At 39.7% G+C, this 19,890-nt stretch overlaps 1 protein-coding gene, 1 long non-coding RNA gene and 1 pseudogene across 7 annotated transcripts; all 3 read left to right on the forward strand.

Moving 5' to 3' along the window:
* Positions 1–2,067: 2,067 nt before the first annotated feature.
* On the forward strand, positions 2,068–3,763 carry LOC111969636 (transcription factor HES-5-like; annotated as a pseudogene).
* A 7,097-nt stretch (positions 3,764–10,860) lies between these two features.
* Positions 10,861–11,955, forward strand: LOC111972489 (uncharacterized). Its single transcript, XR_002878473.2, has 3 exons — positions 10,861–10,997; positions 11,160–11,223; positions 11,606–11,955. It is a non-coding gene; the product is annotated as an uncharacterized lncRNA (long non-coding RNA).
* A 615-nt stretch (positions 11,956–12,570) lies between these two features.
* On the forward strand, positions 12,571–18,620 carry LOC111969645 (bactericidal permeability-increasing protein). Of its 6 annotated transcripts, none has more exons than XM_070445597.1 (18): positions 12,571–12,717; positions 12,799–12,815; positions 13,835–13,978; positions 14,299–14,406; positions 14,546–14,660; positions 14,822–14,953; positions 15,100–15,255; positions 15,413–15,476; positions 15,566–15,626; positions 16,604–16,695; positions 16,889–17,065; positions 17,166–17,225; positions 17,443–17,610; positions 17,705–17,772; positions 17,854–17,896; positions 17,986–18,049; positions 18,135–18,211; positions 18,327–18,620. In XM_070445597.1, the coding sequence occupies exons 1-18, from the start codon at positions 12,713–12,715 to the stop codon at positions 18,366–18,368; spliced, it is 1,593 nt and encodes a 530-aa protein (XP_070301698.1). In that variant the 5' UTR covers positions 12,571–12,712; the 3' UTR covers positions 18,369–18,620. The 6 variants fall into 6 exon arrangements, with proteins under 6 accessions (XP_070301698.1, XP_023851567.1, XP_023851575.1 ...); XM_023995799.2 differs by having other exon boundaries at positions 13,835–13,972; XM_023995807.2 differs by lacking the exon at positions 13,835–13,978 and having other exon boundaries at positions 12,575–12,717.
* Positions 18,621–19,890: the final 1,270 nt, after the last annotated feature.

The raw sequence follows: 19,890 nt of genomic DNA on the forward strand, positions 1-19,890 counted from the left end.
ATTAATGCATTATAACAAGGCACACTTCTATTGTTCCTCATTGAGAGCAGTGAATGGAGAGAGTGTGGGAAACCAAGGAAACTCACTCACAGACCCGCTTTGGGACAATAGACTTCTGTACCCTGTATGATGAGGGGTGAGAAGGAATTTCACTTGTAAGGTTCATCATTGAATTCTATAAATGAATTATATCACAGATATAATGAATTATAAGGACTGCACAAGTGTTTTTTTATTATGATAGGGTGTAAGAGGAATTAGGTAACAGATCAGGAAATACATTATATTACACTTATACAAACATGATTACATTGTAGTAGTCCTGTGTAATTCAGTAGGTAGAGCAAGGCGCGTTACAATGCCAGGTGTTGGGGTTCAAGACCTACAGGTGATCAGTACAAAAAAAGTATGCACTTGCTACTGTAAGTCACACTGGGATAAGAGCATCTGCTAAAATGTGAATGTTGTATCGAAGATTATAAATCTTATATCTAAAACGTACACGCTTGAAATATCTTCACTATTCAGTCCAATCTTGACCATCTGATGGCCATATGCTGTACAAGTCTATATCATCCAATAGATCAAATATTTGTATTTACTACCTTCTTAATATATGCATGTCAGATGTATTAATTTTTTCTCCCCCAGGTGCTTAATGGGAACTGCTTGTGTAGAGATGAATTAGCATTTAACAAGGCCACTTCTGTTGTTAGTGGAAGCTCTGTCAATGGGCAGAGTGTGGGAAAGCTCTGGAGAGCAGAGTCTCAGTCTAGTGTCATCATCATCATCAGTCCATCAGCACCTGACTGTCTGGGGAACAACCAGAGTCACTGGGGAATAGCAACACTTATAGAAGGGAATAAACAATAGCTGAATACATCAGTTTCTCCAGGGTTTAACTCTTTCTTTCTCCTTCTCTTCTGTCTTCCTTTGGGGTGGAAGCTGGATCAAGACACATGATATTAGATTCTATAAACCAAATGTGTGTGCAACTGTGCATGAATGATTTAGAAATGTTAATTTGAATATTAAGATTCTGCAAGATGTAAATCTGAATGTAAAACATATATAAGCAATTTGAACAAAATGTACAAATAAATACAAAATCATGTGTGTTAAAATTAAATCATGTAGAAATGAACACTGAAAAGTACAGATATATGCTTTGCAGCACAGGATTAAATCAAGTGTTTAGTGTTTCCTCCAGAATCCAGATGGTCTGTGATGTCATACTCTGTCTATATAGAACACAGAGCCAATAGCCGTCAGTGAGGGTTCACTGAGCAGCTTTTGTAGTGCATTGATCACAGCACACATGACTCAGTGTGGGAAACTCAGATCAGTTCTCTACTCACAACTGACCAGTAGCCTCAAGAGAGGAAACATCTGCTACCTCTGGACTCCAGGTGCTTGACGATAATTACTACTTCTGACTATCGAGACCTCATGCTATTAATACAATATCGAACCTGTGAACTTAACCATAAGCTATATTTCTCTGCAAATTAACATACTTATTATTTTCGAAAGACGTCATATTTGACTGCATTATTTAATTTATTTTGACAAAAATGAAATTCAGCAGCACAGAAAATTATAAATATGTTTAACTTTTCAATTGTGACAAAATGTAAAACACTATACTATATCAMKWTTTTTGTCATTATCTCACATTCATTGTGAGATAATAAAATGTGACTGAATCAGTAATAAAGCGTTTAAACACTATGCATTCAACAATGTTTTCATAGGTGGGGACTAAGTTACATRGTAAATTTCATGTGTAAGTTGTGATGATGAGTGTGTGCTCTCTCAGCATCATTGATCCCAACATCAGGCAGCAGATCTGGGGGTCACTAGTTTCCCAGATTCACACAACCCTCTCTATCACCCCCCACCTCTCCACCTGTTCCATGAGACGTGACCATTGTCCCCCAGCAATAAGAACACTGAGCATGTGGCAGCTCCACATTCCTCATTGTCCTRCCAAGCTCACCCATTGGCTACAGACTGTGAGWAATTCCAACAAGCCCAAGACCCACACATTCATATGCAGATTATGGACTGTATATAGGAGATATGAAGCCATTAGACATCAGATTCACTCTACACAGAGAACAGTACAGCACAGAGATCCAGCCATGGCACCTACAATCACTTCAGCTATGATCTACTCTAATGAGCACCTGACTCTGACAAGGTAAATTGAATAATCGAATTTAAGGAAATTCATCCGATTTGATTGATTATTTATTAGTTTCAATAATGCCCTATTTCAGAATAAGATCAGCTCTTCTTGTAGTTAACAAAGCCATTGATGGAGAAGTTACACAGAGATCGTATCAACAACAGCATTGAGCAGCTCAAGTCTCTCCTGGGTCCAGAGATCCTCAACCAGCAGTCGGACTCCAAGCTGGAGATAGCCGACATCCAGGATTTGCCAGTTTGCTTGCTGAGACAACAGCTACAGTAGCAGCCAGTTAGCTCCTCCTCCTACTCAGCAGCTGTCAATCAGGGTTACTCCAGGTGTGTCCAAGAAATTGTGCACTTCCTGTCCAAGAATTATGTGAAGACACAGTCCCAGAGAAGACTGCTAAGCCACTTCCAGAGCCTGCAGCCATCCTCTGATAAGAACAGAAGGGAGAGTGACCTGCCTCAGTTGAGCTCCACAGCCCAGCACAGCACCAGCAAAGAGAAGAGTCCAGTCAACACTGCTCTCTGGAGGCCCTGGTAGAGTCCTACAGACTGGAACTCCACTCTCAAACAAACTCAATGGACCATGTTGGTCTAACATTAATGTGATGGACAGTGATCAGAGATCTTCTTCATATTCTGCTTGAGCAGGATGTTTTAAAAGTCTTGCTGTTATTAAGACTCATTTTCTGTTGTACTGAACAAGTTGTAATGTTTTTTTAAGAAAATGATCAAATTGATCATTGAATAATAACATTTATGTTTTGTAAAACGTGTTGATATTGATCATATGTTCATTCATGATCAACATGATCAGCATCAACTTCTATGGTCCTCCATGAGGACCTTTACCGCAAAATAGGTGTTATATCATCAATCTGTTCGTGATTTTCTATGATTGATCTGTTTTAAGGTGAAAAGGTAAAATACAACAATGTTTTACAACAGTGATATAGCATTATTGACATTGTATTGAGCATGTTCTGTGTCGCATCTATCAGTTATATATGTAATTATGTTCAACCTGAGCTACAACATCAATGGTCCTCCATGAGGACTTTTAACCCAAAATGTTGTTACAACTACATTGTTGTAGTGATATGGTCATATTAACATTATATTGAGCATCTTCTGTGAAGTATGTATCAGTATTAGTTAAACATTTGTTATTGATCAACTTGAGCTACAGAATCACTGATCCTCCATGATGGTTATTTACCTAAACTGGGAATTATACCTGTAATCATCACTCTGTGATTAGAAATAATTGATCTGTTTAAAGATCAGACTTCATGTGTGAAAATGTTGCTCACGCTGTTTGAATAATGTGTACATTGTAAAGGTGAGAAAATGTTTTCCTTTAATGTGAAACCCTTGTCTAGTTTAAACAATGTTGTCTTTTATAAAGACAGTTATTGTGTATCTTATAGTCTGTTAGAGTATCATGTCTTGAAGATGTATCCACGTTTTTAATGTGATTTTTGATCACTTTCTTTCTGTTGAAATATTTACCCTAAATGTGGGTATTCTAGTCAGTCTGAATAAATATACAAATCATCAAATTAAATCTTCTTCTCTGTTTCTTTATTATTTTCTTCACTGAGACGAGCTTCCAATACGGTTACATTACTGATTTATTAAATTCCATATGTAGAAGCAAAAAAGCCTACTTTGACCCAAGACTGTACACAATGATCTTGAATGCATTAGAATACAACACTGAATCTACATATTCCTTTCTACCTCTGGGTGCAGTCAAAATCTACCAAGTAAGGTAAAAGTCAAGAGATATTTATATCCATACATAACTACTTACATTCATTGTTTTATTTGACATGTGAAATTAAATATAGAGAGATAATTCTTCCTAATTATGAGTTTCCTAGGAGGCATGACTGTTTTTTGTTGTTGCTGATGTCCCTGTTTTACATGTATGTTCAATTACATTTTCATGATTTTTAGACTGGTCCTGATATCAGTGATTCCAGGTGTTTGGCCAAAACTTGGTACTGTCATCTAAGTTCTCTAAAAGTTTAGAGCAGATGTGCTCCCCAAACTCAATAGCTTACGTGATGTGTCACTCTATGCTGCAATCGATGGATCTATTTTTTTATATATGGAGTGGCTGCATTGCCAAAAACATCTGACGCCTCTTCCCGATAGCAAAAAACGAACCATCTGCGCATGTGAAGGACTCTCTGCTCTACAATGTTTTGCTCCCTCCGCAGCCACTTCCCCCTCCTGTGTGTGCGTGTGTGCGTGTGTGCGTGTGTGCGTGTGTGCGTGTGTGTGAAGTTGGGAGAGTTAGCTAAATGTTCATGACTAATTTAGTTTTGATAATTTTTTTATACAACGTTTATGCCATACTTCTACATATTTGGTGAAAATTCACTACAACCAAGCAAACACAGTAGCTAAGTTCAACTCTGTCCACATATACGATTGTCAGAGTAGTGTACCACCATCTACATCGAGTCACTATCAGTTTCTACGCCTCTTTTGATTTGCAAATATATTTCTAAAAGTGTGTATTGTGAGTATGAACATGCAGAATCAGCCAGTGGTGGTGTTTCCCTCCAGAATCCAGATGGTCTGTGATGTCGTACTCTGTCTATAATACAACACAGAGCCAATAGCTGTCACTGAGGGTCCACTGAGCAGTTTTTGTAGTGCATTGATCACAGCACACATGACTCAGTGTGGGAAACTCAGATCAGCTCTCTACTCGGACCAGTAGCCCTAAGACAGAGGACACATTTGCTACCTCCGGAATAGTGTGCTTGCCCAAATAACTACCATTGGTTTGACCAAATAACTACTATTTCTGAGTTTAGATTGATATAATATCAAAGCTAAAACTTAAACACTAACTGAACTTTAGAACAAGTTCTAATTCTCAGGATGTCCACTTACCTATACAATAAACAGGTAACTGGCAAAATAAAGGAAACACGAGTAAATGAGGAATACAAAGTGTATTGAAAGCGGGTGCTTCCACACAGGTTTGGAATTAACATCCCATCATGCTTCAGTGACGAAGACTGCTCAACTTGCTGGTGTTTCACGATATGCCATGGGTGTTTCCCGATATGTTTCACGATATGCCATGGGTGTTTCCCGATATGTTTCACGATATGCCATGGGTGTCTCAGTCACCAGATCTCATCCCAATTGAACTCTTGAAAGATTCTGGAGCGGCACCTGAGACAGCGTTTTCCACCACCATCAACAAAATATAAAATTATGGAATTTCTCATGGAAGAATAGTGTCACATCCCTCCAATAGAGTTCCAGACACTTGTAGAATCGATGCCAAGGTGCATTGAAGCTGTTCTGGTGGCTCATGGTGGCCCAAACCACTATTAAGACACTTTATGTTGGTGTTTTCTTTATTTTGGCAGTAACCTGTATATACTGTACATGTATACAGTATATGTCATTTAGGAGACGTTTTAATTCAAAGCAACCTACAGTCATGCCCACTATCCTGGCGTTGCAACAGCCATGCTCTACCACACGTGTCAAACTCATTCCACGGAGGGTGGAGTGTCTGCGTGTTTTCGCTCCTCCCTTGTCCTTGATTGATGAATTAGGGTCACTAATGAACTCCCTTCACCTGGTTGTCTAGGGCTTAATTGAAAGGAAAAAACAACACCTGCAGACACTAGGCCCTCCATGGAATGAGTTTCCCAACATTTTCCTCAGGGACCACCAGATGAGCCAATTCAGGGCTACCAAAAAATATGTGAAACATCTTTTGGTCCCCCAAAGAGAGGGTTGGGAAGTACTGCTGCAGAGGACTAACTTACCCATTAGTTTTGACTAAAACGCTTAACATGTTAGCTATAGAGGGACATCCTTGAGGCTACTCTGTAGAGATGAATGAATTCCACCCTAGTCTGACCACAGGGAGTTGRGCCATCACATTACAGGCCTGCCAAGCCGTGTGAAGCATCATGTTTCCTATGAGTGCAATGCCCTTGGTTTCCCCTGACTCAATTTGACTTTGAAATGATTTACTTAGATATTCATCAGAGTCATTATGAGGCACTACAATGAAAGTTATGCAGACATTAGACGAGTAAAAAGTCATCATGATGTTTGTTTAGTATGATATTTACATCTAAATAAAGCCTGATAATCTGAAATAATATCTTACAGTACGTATTGTTACCATTGTCATCAAGAACCCCATTTAATGTGCTGATGTACCTGGTGGACACATCAGTGAAGTAAGAAGAAAGTCAAGATCAATATTCACAAATCAATCTTTCTATTATCTATTAGGCTAAAGCATAGCACATACACCTAATAGTTATATTGTTTCCCAAGTATCCAAAATAATTATTAAGAAATAACTGATTAAAGTTGTTACATTTGTGAAATTTTGGACTTACCCAGGTCTTCTTTAAAGGGACAATRTGCAGTTACTATATCCYTTTTAGACTTGTGATATGTACCCATTGATTCTTGCAGAATATAACTTATAAATGCCTCATGAGCTTAGTTCAACTGTCACACCCCACCAGAACCCAAAATATAAGATTGGTCACTCCAATGTTTGTAAACAGTCAATGTTTACACTATACACTATATAGGCTCAAAACATGGTTTAAACTATCATTTTGATAGCTTTGTCTATGAATTTGAGAGTGGTTGCATTTCTCCAGCCCTGTGCCTCAGCTTTTTACCTAAACAGGGGCAGGGACTCACTTTGTTATTGCTTCAACTGCTGATTGCCCCTTTAATACACTACAACGATGTGTCTGTAGAAGCTGCACATTTTGGTGTCATCTGAAACCTTGCAGTGTGTTCTGAAAAATTTGTATAGTATTTTAGTATTTAGATTAAGAATAATATTGATATACATAAAAAATATATAAATGTAAATATCTTAAAAAGTAGCCTTTTTTACTTTTTATCTAAAGATATGACATTCAAAGCAGTTCAACTTGGCCTAATTTCAAACATGGCAACCTTGGGGATAATTTGAATGGGCGCCAACGGTAGACTGAGGGATTTGTACATCCGTACCCCGGTACGACAGACATGACAGCAGTGAAACATCACGCCGTGATAATAATAATGTCCTCCATGTTTGATGTGAGGTGACTGGGTCCTCACGAACGGCAAGTGGCCATGCCTCTGTATGTATCCCTCTAAGAGCGCACAGGCCAKATTTCCTGCGAAATCGTACACGGCCAATGGGAATTTCAGCTGTGGCCACAAAGGCCAGACCAATTATGTATTTTAACCCTGGATGCATCCTACCAAGACACGCCAATAAGATGCAAAACCCCGCCCACGACTAACCTAGCAACATTCAAAGCTGCACTGATTGGTCCGCATTTCTTCCAAACGCTTCCAAGTCAAAACCATGCCCCAAAGCAGCGTGAACGCGTTGATTGGATAGTCGAAGAGCCTCATCCAGGCGCAAAGACAGGCTAAAAGTCTGAAGTTATTGACATTGTTTGAAATATGTTTTAGCTTTCAATTTGGCCCATTATTACTGGATTAAGTACAAGCATAATTCACGAGTGGTAACTGTTGATTACTGGTTTACATAACTTGATTTTAGAAATACTGGCTTGCAAAGCTTGCTTAAAACTTGATTTTAGCAAGCATGGATGCTGCAAACGACACATGCTTCAAACCCGGTACCGTGAGGTAAGACAACGTTTCCAAATCTCTTAGCTAGTTATAATAGTTAGCTAGTTAAGCTTAATAATATGCTGTCAAAACGCTTTGGGGCGTGGTTTCGACTTGGAATCGCTTGGAAGAAACTCACTGACCAATCAGTGTGGTTTTGAATGTTGCTAGGCCACTTATAAGCGTGGTTTTGCACCAGGTAAATACTTTTTATCTGCTGACGCTATGTATTGCTCAATGAGAGGCTTTGAAGCCATCGGCCACCATATTGGTACTCCTCAGGAGGAGCTGTCCTCCATTGAAATGAATTGAATTCTACAGTATTTCAATCAATGCTTTCAAGGACAAAATTACATGTATTTAAGTATTTCTTTGTTGTAGTGGTGACATTAACATTAGTACTCTCCCCAAACAATCTTTAATACAAAATATATTTTATTAAACTTTATATTTCTATGTTCAGTTCACATAGTATCATTTCAAAGTTTGCATTAAGGTGTCTGTAATAAAATATACTTGGCAAAAACGAATGTAGACATTCCAAAATATTTTTTACAATAGTGGAGAAGTACAAAAATGGCTGTGCAGTTGCTTGAAAACTCCTGTCAGTAATTTAGGGTATATACACATCCTTGGGCCAGACTGTGGATGAACGTAACCATCTAGTCTTCATAACATTTCATTCTCTGATCCTCGCCACTTTATTAAAGATTATATTTGTAATCAAGAATATATAAATTAATGTAAATAAAATGCATTCTTAATCTAAACACTACTCGTGTTTCAGAATACACTGTAAGGGTTCAGATGACACAACACTGTTTTTTTAGCATCTACAGAATCATCGTTGCAGTGTCTAAAAGAAGGAAAAATGTCACACATTCCACAACTTTTTATAAAAATATAAAGAATTGGATACAGATTTCAAAGGTATGCCGAACATCCTTCCCCCAAAGGACCTTTTTAGGGATTTAATTTCAGGAAGATCAAAAACATGATAAATATCTTTAGGCCATCCATCCTTTCATGGAATTGCCCCACTATGGAAACATTGACTAGATTGCCCTTCTTTGCACAATGTTTGCTCCATGCTCTCTCTGTTACCTACAGAATGGGTAGTCTCAGTGAGTCCATTTCTCAAGCAGCTCTTCCTGGTTTAAAGAAGTGAATAAAAGGCCATGTGCATCTCTTTGCCACTTTCTTACCAGTTCATAGGTAACTACAGACTTGTAGATTTTTTTCTAATACATGTACCATATGTCCATGAGTTTGACCTTGACTCCAGGGTTGGCGGCCAGTGATGTGGAGAGAATGTTGTTGAGAATGTTGTTGTTGATACTCTGTATTTTCAAGTATTGTGATGGCAGCATCATGTTACGGGTATGCTTGTCACCAGCAGGGACTGGGGAGTTTGTTACGATCAAAATAAATATGAAAGGAGCAAGGCCCTGGTAAGTTACAAGCACACATTTTAATGCCAGACACACAAGAATGGCTTTCCAAGAGATGCTAAGTGTTCCTGAGTGGTCCAGTCTCAGTCCTGACTTAAAATCTGCTTTAAAAAAACATGTTTAAGTATAGCTTTTTTTCACTTTGCCTTCTTTAAGGCAGCACAATGTGAAGACTAGGCACTGTACACTATACTCCTCGCAGCCCAAACTGCCTCAATGCTTTGCTCTGTCCCATTCACAGGGAAACAGATTGGGATGGCATCTCTGCAGCAGAAAGACCATTAAGGTCCCAGATCTCTCTGGAGAAAATAGAATGCGACCATTGGCAAGGTCAAGTACAGCATGACAGGGTAAGGGAACAAATTGAAAGTATCCTTTTCAAATATATTGCGGTCAAATACATTGTCTGCATATCTCATTTATGCCTTGGTTGATAATCAACTGTGTTTACAAATGCTATAGTGTTCACAACACGCCCCTATCCTACCAACTATGTACTGTGTTCTATGCTCCAGAATGACTATAGTGAATCTTCCCAAGTCTGCTTTGGTACTGGTGCCAGGTACTGGTGCCAGGTACTGGAGTCAGGTACTGGAGTCAGCCTTGCAATTACTAATGCCTTCATCAACCTGCACGGGAACTGGAAGGTCCGATACTTCAGGTTCATGTGAGTTTTTATTTTTATTTTATTTCACCTTTATTTAACCAGGTAGGCAAATTGAGAACACGTTCTCATTTACAATTGCGACCTGGCCAAGATAAAGCAAAGCAGTTCGACACATACAACAACACATAGTTACACATGGAGTAAAACAAACATACAGTCAATAATACAGTGAAAAATAAGTATATATACAATGTGAGCAAGTGAGGTGAGATAAGGGAGGTGAAGGCAAACAAAATATATATATATAAATAAATAAAAATATAAAAAGGCCATGGTGGCGAAGTAAATACAATATAGCAAGTAAAAAAAACAAACACAGGAATGGTTGGTTTGCAGTGGAAGAAAGTGTAAAGTAGAGATAGAAATAATGGGGTGCAAAGGAGCAAAATAAATAAATAAATACAGTAGGTAAAGAGGTAGTTGTTTGGGCTAAATTATAGATGGGCTATGTACAGGTGCAGTAATCTATGAGCTGCTCTGACAGCTGGTGCTTAAAGCTAGTGAGGGAGATAAGTGTTTCCAGTTTCAGAGATTTTTGTAGTTCGTTCCAGTCATTGGCAGCAGAGAACTGGAAGGAGAGGCGGCCAAAGGAAGAATTGGTTTTGGGGGTGACCAGAGAGATATACCTGCTGGAGCGCGTGCTACAGGTAGGTGCTGCTATGGTGACCAGCGAGCTGAGATAAGGGGGGACTTTACCTAGCAGGGTCTTGTAGATGACCTAGTTCATGAGTGTTCTTCTGCCCTGGTTCTAGGGAACCTCTGGGTTGTGCAGGCTTTTGTTCCAGCACAAGAGTAGCACACTAGCCATTTAAAACACTGTACAATTTCCTCTTGGGTCTATCCACACTCCAAGGGGCTCAATCAACAGCTCTTACTTTCTGTGTGACATTACAGAAAAGACTGACGGTAAATGGACTCACCATCACTGCCAGTATTGCACTCAAGAGGGATAAGACTGGTAGGCCAACGGTCAGCACTGTCAACTGTGTGGCCAACGTGGGCAGCGCCAGCATCAAGGTCCATGGTGGGGCCAGGTAACTGGAGCATATACATGTATCTGAACTAAACACTATGGTGCACTTAAAACTTTTAGAACAGACGTTACCGACTTAATCAATCCACAATGTCATCAAATTATTGCAATGTGGATTTATTGTGTTACTTGTTTCCTCAAATGCTTGGTTTCTGTTTTCCAGCAGGCTGGACAATCTTTTCACGTCCTACACTGACAAGGCCCTGCACAGTGCTCTGTAGAAACAGGTGAGGGAGAGAGATACGGACAGTAATGCCAGACTACAAACTCAGCAGGTTAATCTCGTTCTGTTCTCGTGACAATAATAATCCCTCTGTTCATTTTTACAGATTTGCCTCCTAGTGGCTGATCCTATTACTGACATGAACCCACACCTCAAAACTCTCAAAACAAGATTTACAGAATTTAGCTTAATGAACATATGTGATTATTATTGTGTTATTCATAGGCTACTAAATGGATCCTAAATATTTCATATTTTCTGCCATCTTGACGATCTAGCCAAGAGGACAAGGATGCTGAAATTGAATATTACATTTTGAAATCATCCATTGACAGTCTGAAGGTGAGAACTCCAGATTTGTGACTCCTAATCTTTCCTCATTTCAGAGTTGGAGTCACTAAGGCAAGAGGCTAAAGGTAAAATCTCTCTCGCTCTCTCTCCCTTTCTCGTTCCACCTCTCTCCCTCGCTCTCTCCTTCCATCTTTTTCTCCCTCCTTCCGTCTCTCTCTCTCTGTCTGTATCTGTCTGTCTGTATCTGTCTGTTTGTATCTCGGTTTGTATCTCGGTTTGTATCTCGGTTTGTATCTCGGTTTGTATCTCGGTTTGTATCTCGGTTTGTATCTCTCTCGGTGTTGTATCTCTTCTGTTTGTATCTCTCTCTGTTTGTATCTCTCTCTGTTTGTATCTCTCTCTGTTTGTATCTCTCTCTGTTTGTATCTCTCTCTGTTTGTATCTCTCTCTGTTGTCTCTCTCTGCTGTTTGTATCTCTCCTGTTTGTATCTCTCTCTGTTTGTATCCTCTCTTTTGTATTCTGTCTGTCTCTCTGTCTGTCTGTCTGTCTGTCTGTCTGTCTGTCTGTCTGTCTGTCTGTCTGTCTGTCTGTCTGTCTCTCTGTCTCTCTGTCTCTCTGTCTCTCTCTCTCTGCAGCAGGGTGAGTTCTACAACATTGTTAAGCACCAGACGCCTCCGTTCTCTCCCACGCCCTTCTTCCTGCCTCCTCAGGACAAGTTTGGCTTCAAGAAGCCAGACCACAGTAATTCTTATGTTCTTGATAAGAGCCTATGACCGAATGATACACTCTACAAGACATTACTTTATTACCGCAATTATTGGTTGGATTTGTATCAAACCTTGTGACCTAGTTCTCAATGGCACCCATAAACATGCCATTGTTTACTTTCTCTTTACTGTATGTCCTGAACAAATCCTTCTCTGAATGGTATGAATGGAAGTCTGAAAATATGAATCTATTAGATTTGCAGACATAACTAAGGGAATAGCTTAGATTGTTCTTCTTTGCACCATGTTTGCTCCATGCTCTCTGTGTTATTTACAGAATGGGTAGCCAAGTATCAGCCAGCCCATTTCTCAAGCAGCTCTTCCTGGTTCAGAGAAGTGAATCAAAGGCCATGTGAATCTCTTCTCCTTTCACTCTGCCCTGCCGCCAGCCAGGGAGCGACAACAACAGAAAAAATCCACTTTCTTACCAGTGCATGAGGTAGGTAACAACAGAGTCGTGCATACAAAATAGACTGGCCTGTTTCTCTCTGTCAATTTAAAAGTTATCTCTCTTTTACAGAAGTGTGTCAGGTTTAGGTGAGCACCCCATTTTATCATTTGTGCTAATGTGTACATACTGTATGTGGGAGTGTTTTGCAGGTATTCAGGGAAAATGTATTGTAGGGTAATTTTATGAAAGCTGTCACTCATTTACATTACATTTAAGTCATTTAGCAGACGCTCTTATCCAGAGCGACTTACAAGTTGAATTATGATTACATTTTGTCCATTTTATACATAATATGCATACTATTTTTGCAATGTGTCATGGATACGCTCCTCAATCTCCACTAAGTAAGCAGGCTAGATGATGGGTTGACATGGACATACAGTGTGGAAATTATACAGTATGTCAAAAGTGATATCTTTGTCCCTGGGTAGTTGAGAAACTGTCTATACGATTAGCGTTTTTAAACATTCTCCATTTGCTCAAGTGAGGTAAAAAATAAACACAGAAAACTGATTCCAATGGGGAAGTGGGGAAGCAATCAAGAAACAGCTAACTTTCTATAGATACAGACAGTGGTGTAAAGTACTTAAATACAAATACTTTAAAGTACTACTTAAAAGGTTTTTTGGGGTATCTGTACTTTACTATTTCTATTTTTGACTACTTTTCATTTTACTTCACTACATTCCTAAAACAAATAATGTACTTCATACATTTTCCCTGACACCCAAAAGTACTCTTTACATGTTCAATGCTTAGCAGGACAGGAAAAGGGTCCAATTCATACACTTATCAAGAGAACATCCCTGGTCATCTCTACTGCCTCTGATCTGGCGGACTCACTAAACACAAATGCTTTGTTTGTAAATGATGTCTATCTACATTTTAAAACAAGAAAATGACATCGTCTGCTTTGCTTAATATAAGGAATTGGAAAGTATTTACTTTTGATACTTAAGTATATTTAAAACCAAATACTTTTAGACTTTTACTCAAGTAGTATTTTACTGGGTGACTTTCACTTTTACTTGAGTCATTTTCTATTAAGGTATCTCTACTTTACTCAAGTATGACAATGGGGTACTTTTTCTATCACTGGATACAGAGTTCCTTGAGAAACACACCAGTCACATGTCTGTGAACCAAAGAAGGTGCCACTGCTCCGTAAAAGGATTGAAAATATGGGACTTTGTGTCACAAAGTGTTGATGGTATAAGGGAAGCTGCATGCAACAAAACAGGAAGTATTTGTCCATTCTAGAAATTCCCCTGCTCAGTTATAAGATTGTGGCAAAATATGGTTTCATTATTGGTCAAAAGAAACCACGTCAGACGTAGGTCAATATTAGTGTTGAGACTACAGTGCATGTGTCTAGAAAATCAGTACAGTGGAAAATAAGGCTTTACACAAGAAACTGTCCAAACGTAATGTTCCTCCCATAAAAACGGAAGCCTAAAAGTCATACGATTTCATACCTACCCAATTCTATTCATTAGACAATACACAATACACCTGTATTGTAATGTAGATATATTATTGTTTGTTCATCTTCCCTACCGGTGACTGCAGTCAAGATGTCTCCATGCTGTTTGTTGGCTCTGTTGGCTCTAATCCCCTTAACTCTGGCTGCCAACCCTGGAGTCAAGGTCCAACTCACAGACAAGGGCATTGAATATGGTATGTTTGAGGCAGGTGCAATAACATTGCATGATTTTAGATCAAGATGAGGCTGTGTATTATGATCATGTGGCAAATAAATATACTATACTCCTCACAGCCCATTCTGCCTCAATGCCTTGCTCTGTGCTGTCCACAGGTAAACAGATTGGGATGGCATCTCTGCAACAGAAACTTAAGACCATTAAGGTCCCAGATCTCTCTGGAACAGAGAAAGTGCCTCCCATTGGGAAGGTCAAGTACAGTTTGACAGGGTAAGGGAGAAAATCCTATGTCTTTTCCCAAACAAAATACATTGTTAATTGTCTGCTTATCTCATGTAATCATTTGTTGATAATCAACTGTGTTTACAAATGCTATAGTGTTCACAACACGCCCCTATCCTACCAACTATGTACTGTGTTCTATCCTCCAGAATGACGATAGTGAATCTGGGACTTCCCAAGTCTGCTTTGGTACTGGTGCCAGGTACTGGAGTCAGCCTGGCGATTACTAATGCCTTCATCAACCTGCACGGGAACTGGAGGGTCCGATACTTCAGGTTCATGTGAGTTCATGAGGGAGGGTCTGAACACCCAGTGCATCCCCAGGACCAGGATTGAACAAGACTAAAACACTGCACAATTTTCTCTTGGGTCTGCCTATCCATACCCAAAGGACTCAAACAATATTATTTTCTCGTTAACAATCTAGACAAGACCGTGGCTCCTTCGACCTGGCAGTAAATGGACTCACCATCACTGCCAATATTGKAATCAAGAGTGATGAGACTGGCAGGCCAACGGTCAGCACTGTCAACTGTGTGGCCAACGTGGGCAGCGCCAGCATCAAGTTCCATGGTGGGGCCAGGTAAATGGAGTATATAGAGGCACTTAACACTATGCTGTACTTAAAACGTTGTGAGAACACATGTTATCGATTTAGGAATCATCAAACCACAATGTTAAAAAATGATTGCAATGTGGATTTACTTGTTTCCTCAAATGCTTTGGTTGCTGTTTTCCAGCTGGCTTTACAATCTTTTCAAGTCCTACATTGACAAGGCCCTGCGCAGTGCTCTGCAGAAACAGGTGAGGGACAGTGTCATGCCAGACTACAAACTCAAATTAATCTTGTTTGGTTCTCTTGACAATAACAATCCCTCTGTTCAATGTTACAGATCTGCCCCCTAGTGGCTGATGCTATTACTGACATGAACCCACACCTCAAAACTTTCAATGGTAAACAATATTTAAGGCCAAATGCAGCCAGTTTTTTTATATCAAATCATTTCTGGGTAACAATTCAGTACATTATTGTAATATATTTATAGCAAAACAATTATTTCTCAAGCAAGAATTTTGCTTGGACTGTCTGGGAGTGCTCTGAGGTAGGAGGGGAAAACTGAAAACAAGCTGTTATTGGCAGAGAGGTTTGGAACTCTCTTTGTTATTGGTCTATTAACCAATTTACAGCATGGCGATGTCACAATGGAAAGCCGAAACTCCCGCCCATGCAAACCTGATGATTAGAAGGTCCTGTGTGGATTGTATTTTCAACCAGAAACTATCAAGAAATAACACTGATACATTTTTTTATACTTTTACAGTGTTATTTCATCAACTGTTGTACAATATGATACAAAACACAGAAAAAACATCATTTTGACTGCACTGGGCCTTTAAACACTTATCCTCATGAACATATTTGTATAAATCAAATCAAATCAAATTGTATTAGTCACATGCACCGACTACAACAGGTGTAGACCTTACAGTGAAATGCTTACTTATGTGCCCCTAACCAACAATGCAGTTTTAAAAAAGAATAAGAAATAAAAGTAAAAGTAACAAGTAATTAAAGAGCAGCAGTAAAATAACAATAGCAAGACTATATACAGGAGAGTACCTGTACAGAGTCAATGTTGAGGTAGAGTTATTTCGGAGCGGCAGGTAGCCTAGTGGTTAGAGCGTTGGACTAGTAACCGAAGGGTTGCAAGGTTAAATCCCCAAGGTTAAAAAAAACTGTCGTTCTGCCCCTGAACAAGGCAGTTAACCCACTGTTCCTAGGCTGTCATTGAAAATAAGAATTTGTTCTTAACTGACTTGCCTGGTAAAATAAATATATATATTTTTTTATGTTATTACATTGACAAATTACGGTGTTATTCATAGGCTACTAAATGGATCCTAAATATTTATTTTCTGCCATCTTGAAGTTCTAGCCAAAGTGGACCAGTATGCTGAAATTGAATATTCCATGGTGACATCACCCACCATTTCAAAGTCCTCCATTGAATTCAGCTTGAAGGTAAAAACTTCAGACTCCCAATCTACCTTTCAACGCTACAAACATATGGGCTCAGTAAGGCAAGATGTCAATTCTCCCTCTCTCTCTGTCTTCCTCTCTCTCTCTCTCTGTATCCCTTTCTCTCTCTGACTCTCCCTCTAACTCGCTCTGTCTATGTATCTTGCTCTCTCTCTCTTTCTTTCTCTCTCTGCAGGGTGAGTTCTACAACATTGTTAAGCACCAGGAGCCTCCGTTCTCTCCCACGCCCTTCTCCCTGCCTCCTCAGGACAACAACATGCTCTACATCGGGGTCTCTTCCTTCACCCCCAACTCTGCAGGCTTTGTGTACAACAATGCTGGAGCACTCAGCCTATATGTCACAGATGATATGGTGAGTCTAAATCTGATTCCCATCTACAGGGAGTGAGGTTTAACATAGTCCCATCTGCCTCAGGGGTGAGGTTAAACATAAGTGTTTCTTCCCCTGACAGATCCCTCCTAGCTCTCCCATCCGTCTGAACACTGGAACGTTTGGAGTCTTCATTCCAGAGGTGATACACCAGACCCCACTTTCACCATTCTACCTCCATATCACTTCACTTCACTTGTTTACAGTAAAAAATCTATGAAATTAGTTTGGCTTTAGTGTCCATCCAGAGATGGAAATTAGCCTTTTGTTCAAACACATTTACTCTGTGTTTGTATCTAAGAGAGGATAAAGTTAACATTCTTCTCAGGATTAAAAAAAGATGATGTATGTTGTTTCAGATAGCGAAGCGTTTCCCTGGAATGATGATGAAGCTGCTGGTGAAGACGGTGAAGGAGCCCACCATCTCCCTTGAGCCCAACAACGTGACAGTCCAGGCCAGCGGCACGGTGACGGCCTACGCCATCCAGCCCAACACCACGCTCTCTCCCCTCTTTGTCCTCAACATGGTCAGTCAGTCTGTCAGTCACTCAGGAAGTAGAATACTGTAGCTTAGACTGTGAGAGTGATAATTAACTCTACAAGCTTTCTCTATCTCTGCAGGAGGGTAGTGTCAGCGCTCAACTGAACGTGACTGGGGTGAAGCTGGCTGGGGCTATCACTCTGAACAAGTAAGTATGATTGGTGCAAAAGGGGAACAAAAGCCCTTCAAACACTGACCAAAGTAAATTAATACTGTCTGCTTTTCACAGACTTGAGATGACATTGGGAACTAGTTACGTAGGACAGTTTCAGGTAAGAATGATATTTTCAGAGCTTATGACATGCATATAACTTGCTAACACTGAACCACTGAACCTAAACAATGAAATTATATCAAACAGGTTCAATCTCTTGACAACATCTTCCTGATGGTTCTGAAAGTGGTTGTGATACCTAAGGTCAATGGTGAGTGCTTTATTTCCATGTTTATTTATATTCATTGTTTCTGCACTGATTGGCCACTGGAAAACCATGTGTTTGTATCTTATAGCTCGCCTAGAGAAGGGTTTTCCCCTACCCTCTATTGGAAAGATGAACCTTATCAACACTCAACTGCAAGTCCTGAAGGTACAGTCAGATATCTAAGAGCTCATTGCTTCCTACATCTCTTCTCACGTCCAATATCTCCTATACTGTAGCCAGTGTGTGTCCTAACAAGCTACTGCTGCTTTTCTGTCTCCAGGACTACATGCTGATTGGTACAGACGTTCAATTCACAGGATAAGTGCCATGTAAATCCCAGTGCAAGTCATCATTAATCGATGATTGATCATGCATCAAATCATAAATCAAACCAATGAGACATGTAATGAATGTTTGCAAATCAAATCTATTATACTGTACATTTATGCTCTCAAACAATGCACCACATTCTGAAATGAAATACTGTATCTTCCAATCTTTTCAGTATTCCACTTCTATTCAATGTTGTAATTTATATTAAATACATTTGTATAAATAAACAAATATCAGTAAAGCTTTCTTTTATTCGACAACAGTCTTCTTCAGTCTGTTGTCTCTGGTTTGAGGTAACATCTTTGTCCATCAACTGCTGGCTTTATAACGAGCTATGCCCACAAAAATCCTGCAAAGCACTGCTCAGCACCGTGGTGCCACAAAGGATATCCACTCCACACTCACCTTCAGGGAACAGAGGACTAGAGGACTAGACACTGTGTTGGTGGGTCAGACTGCCAGTTGTCCGTTATGGTGGTGGTCAGATGTGTAGCTGTGTCACGCAGAGAGGTGTGGCTGAGGGCGTGGCCTCTCAGGCTCTCAGAGTTGGCTGATGTTATCTGCTATCTGAGACAGGCCAGTCAGTCACAGGGCAGGAACAGAGCAGGTCTGAACACGGTGCCCCAGTGACGGTAGTGTCTCATAATCCCTATAAAATCACTCATAAGCCATTATAAGCAATAGATGGACATGAAATGAAACATTTGAATCAAATCGAAGTTTATTTGTCAAGTGCGCCGAATACAACAGGTGTAGTAGACCTTACAGTGAAATGCTTACTTACAGGCTCTAACCAATAGTGCAAAAAAGGTATTAGGTGAACAATAGGTAAGTAAAGAAATAAAAACAGTAGCGAGGCTACATACAGACACCGGTTAGTCTGGCTGATTTAGGTAGTATGTACATGTAGATATGGTTACTTTCATACAGTATAATTGAGAGAGTGTGAGAAGTTTAAAAAAAWATATATATATTTATTGAATATTCGAAACATACAATATACTTGCAGTGAAGCCGCTCAATAACCACATCATACCAGTCATCCAACAGATTCCCATTCAGAGCGACACACAGAAGCATCCAGAGTCAATGCCCTGCTCAAGGGCATGTTGACCGATCTACCACCAGGCCAAAAAACATGAACCAGAACCCTCCAAGATCCCCCCACAGTTCCCCAATAGCTGTCCCTCAACCATTCGAGACCGCTCCCACAGTCCCCCCAGGAAAAAAAAAAAAAAAATGCAATTAATTCCATTCCCCACCCCAAGAACCCCCCAACGCACCAACAACCAAGAGAATGAATTAAAGAGAAAAAAGGAAAAGACAGAAGAAAACAGCAAACAACAATGCAAAACAATACATTTAAAACGAAGGACATCAAGGACAAATAAAATCATAACAGCAATGCCAARTGTATATGTTTGTGTGCATGTCTGGCACTATTACATGTATGTGTGTGTTCTTGTATGTGTTTATTTGAATGAGAGTGTGTGTATATGCATGTGTACAAA

This window comes from Salvelinus sp. IW2-2015, linkage group LG1, assembly GCF_002910315.2.
Source record: "Salvelinus sp. IW2-2015 linkage group LG1, ASM291031v2, whole genome shotgun sequence".
In the NCBI taxonomy this organism is placed as follows: Eukaryota; Metazoa; Chordata; class Actinopteri; order Salmoniformes; family Salmonidae; genus Salvelinus; species Salvelinus sp. IW2-2015.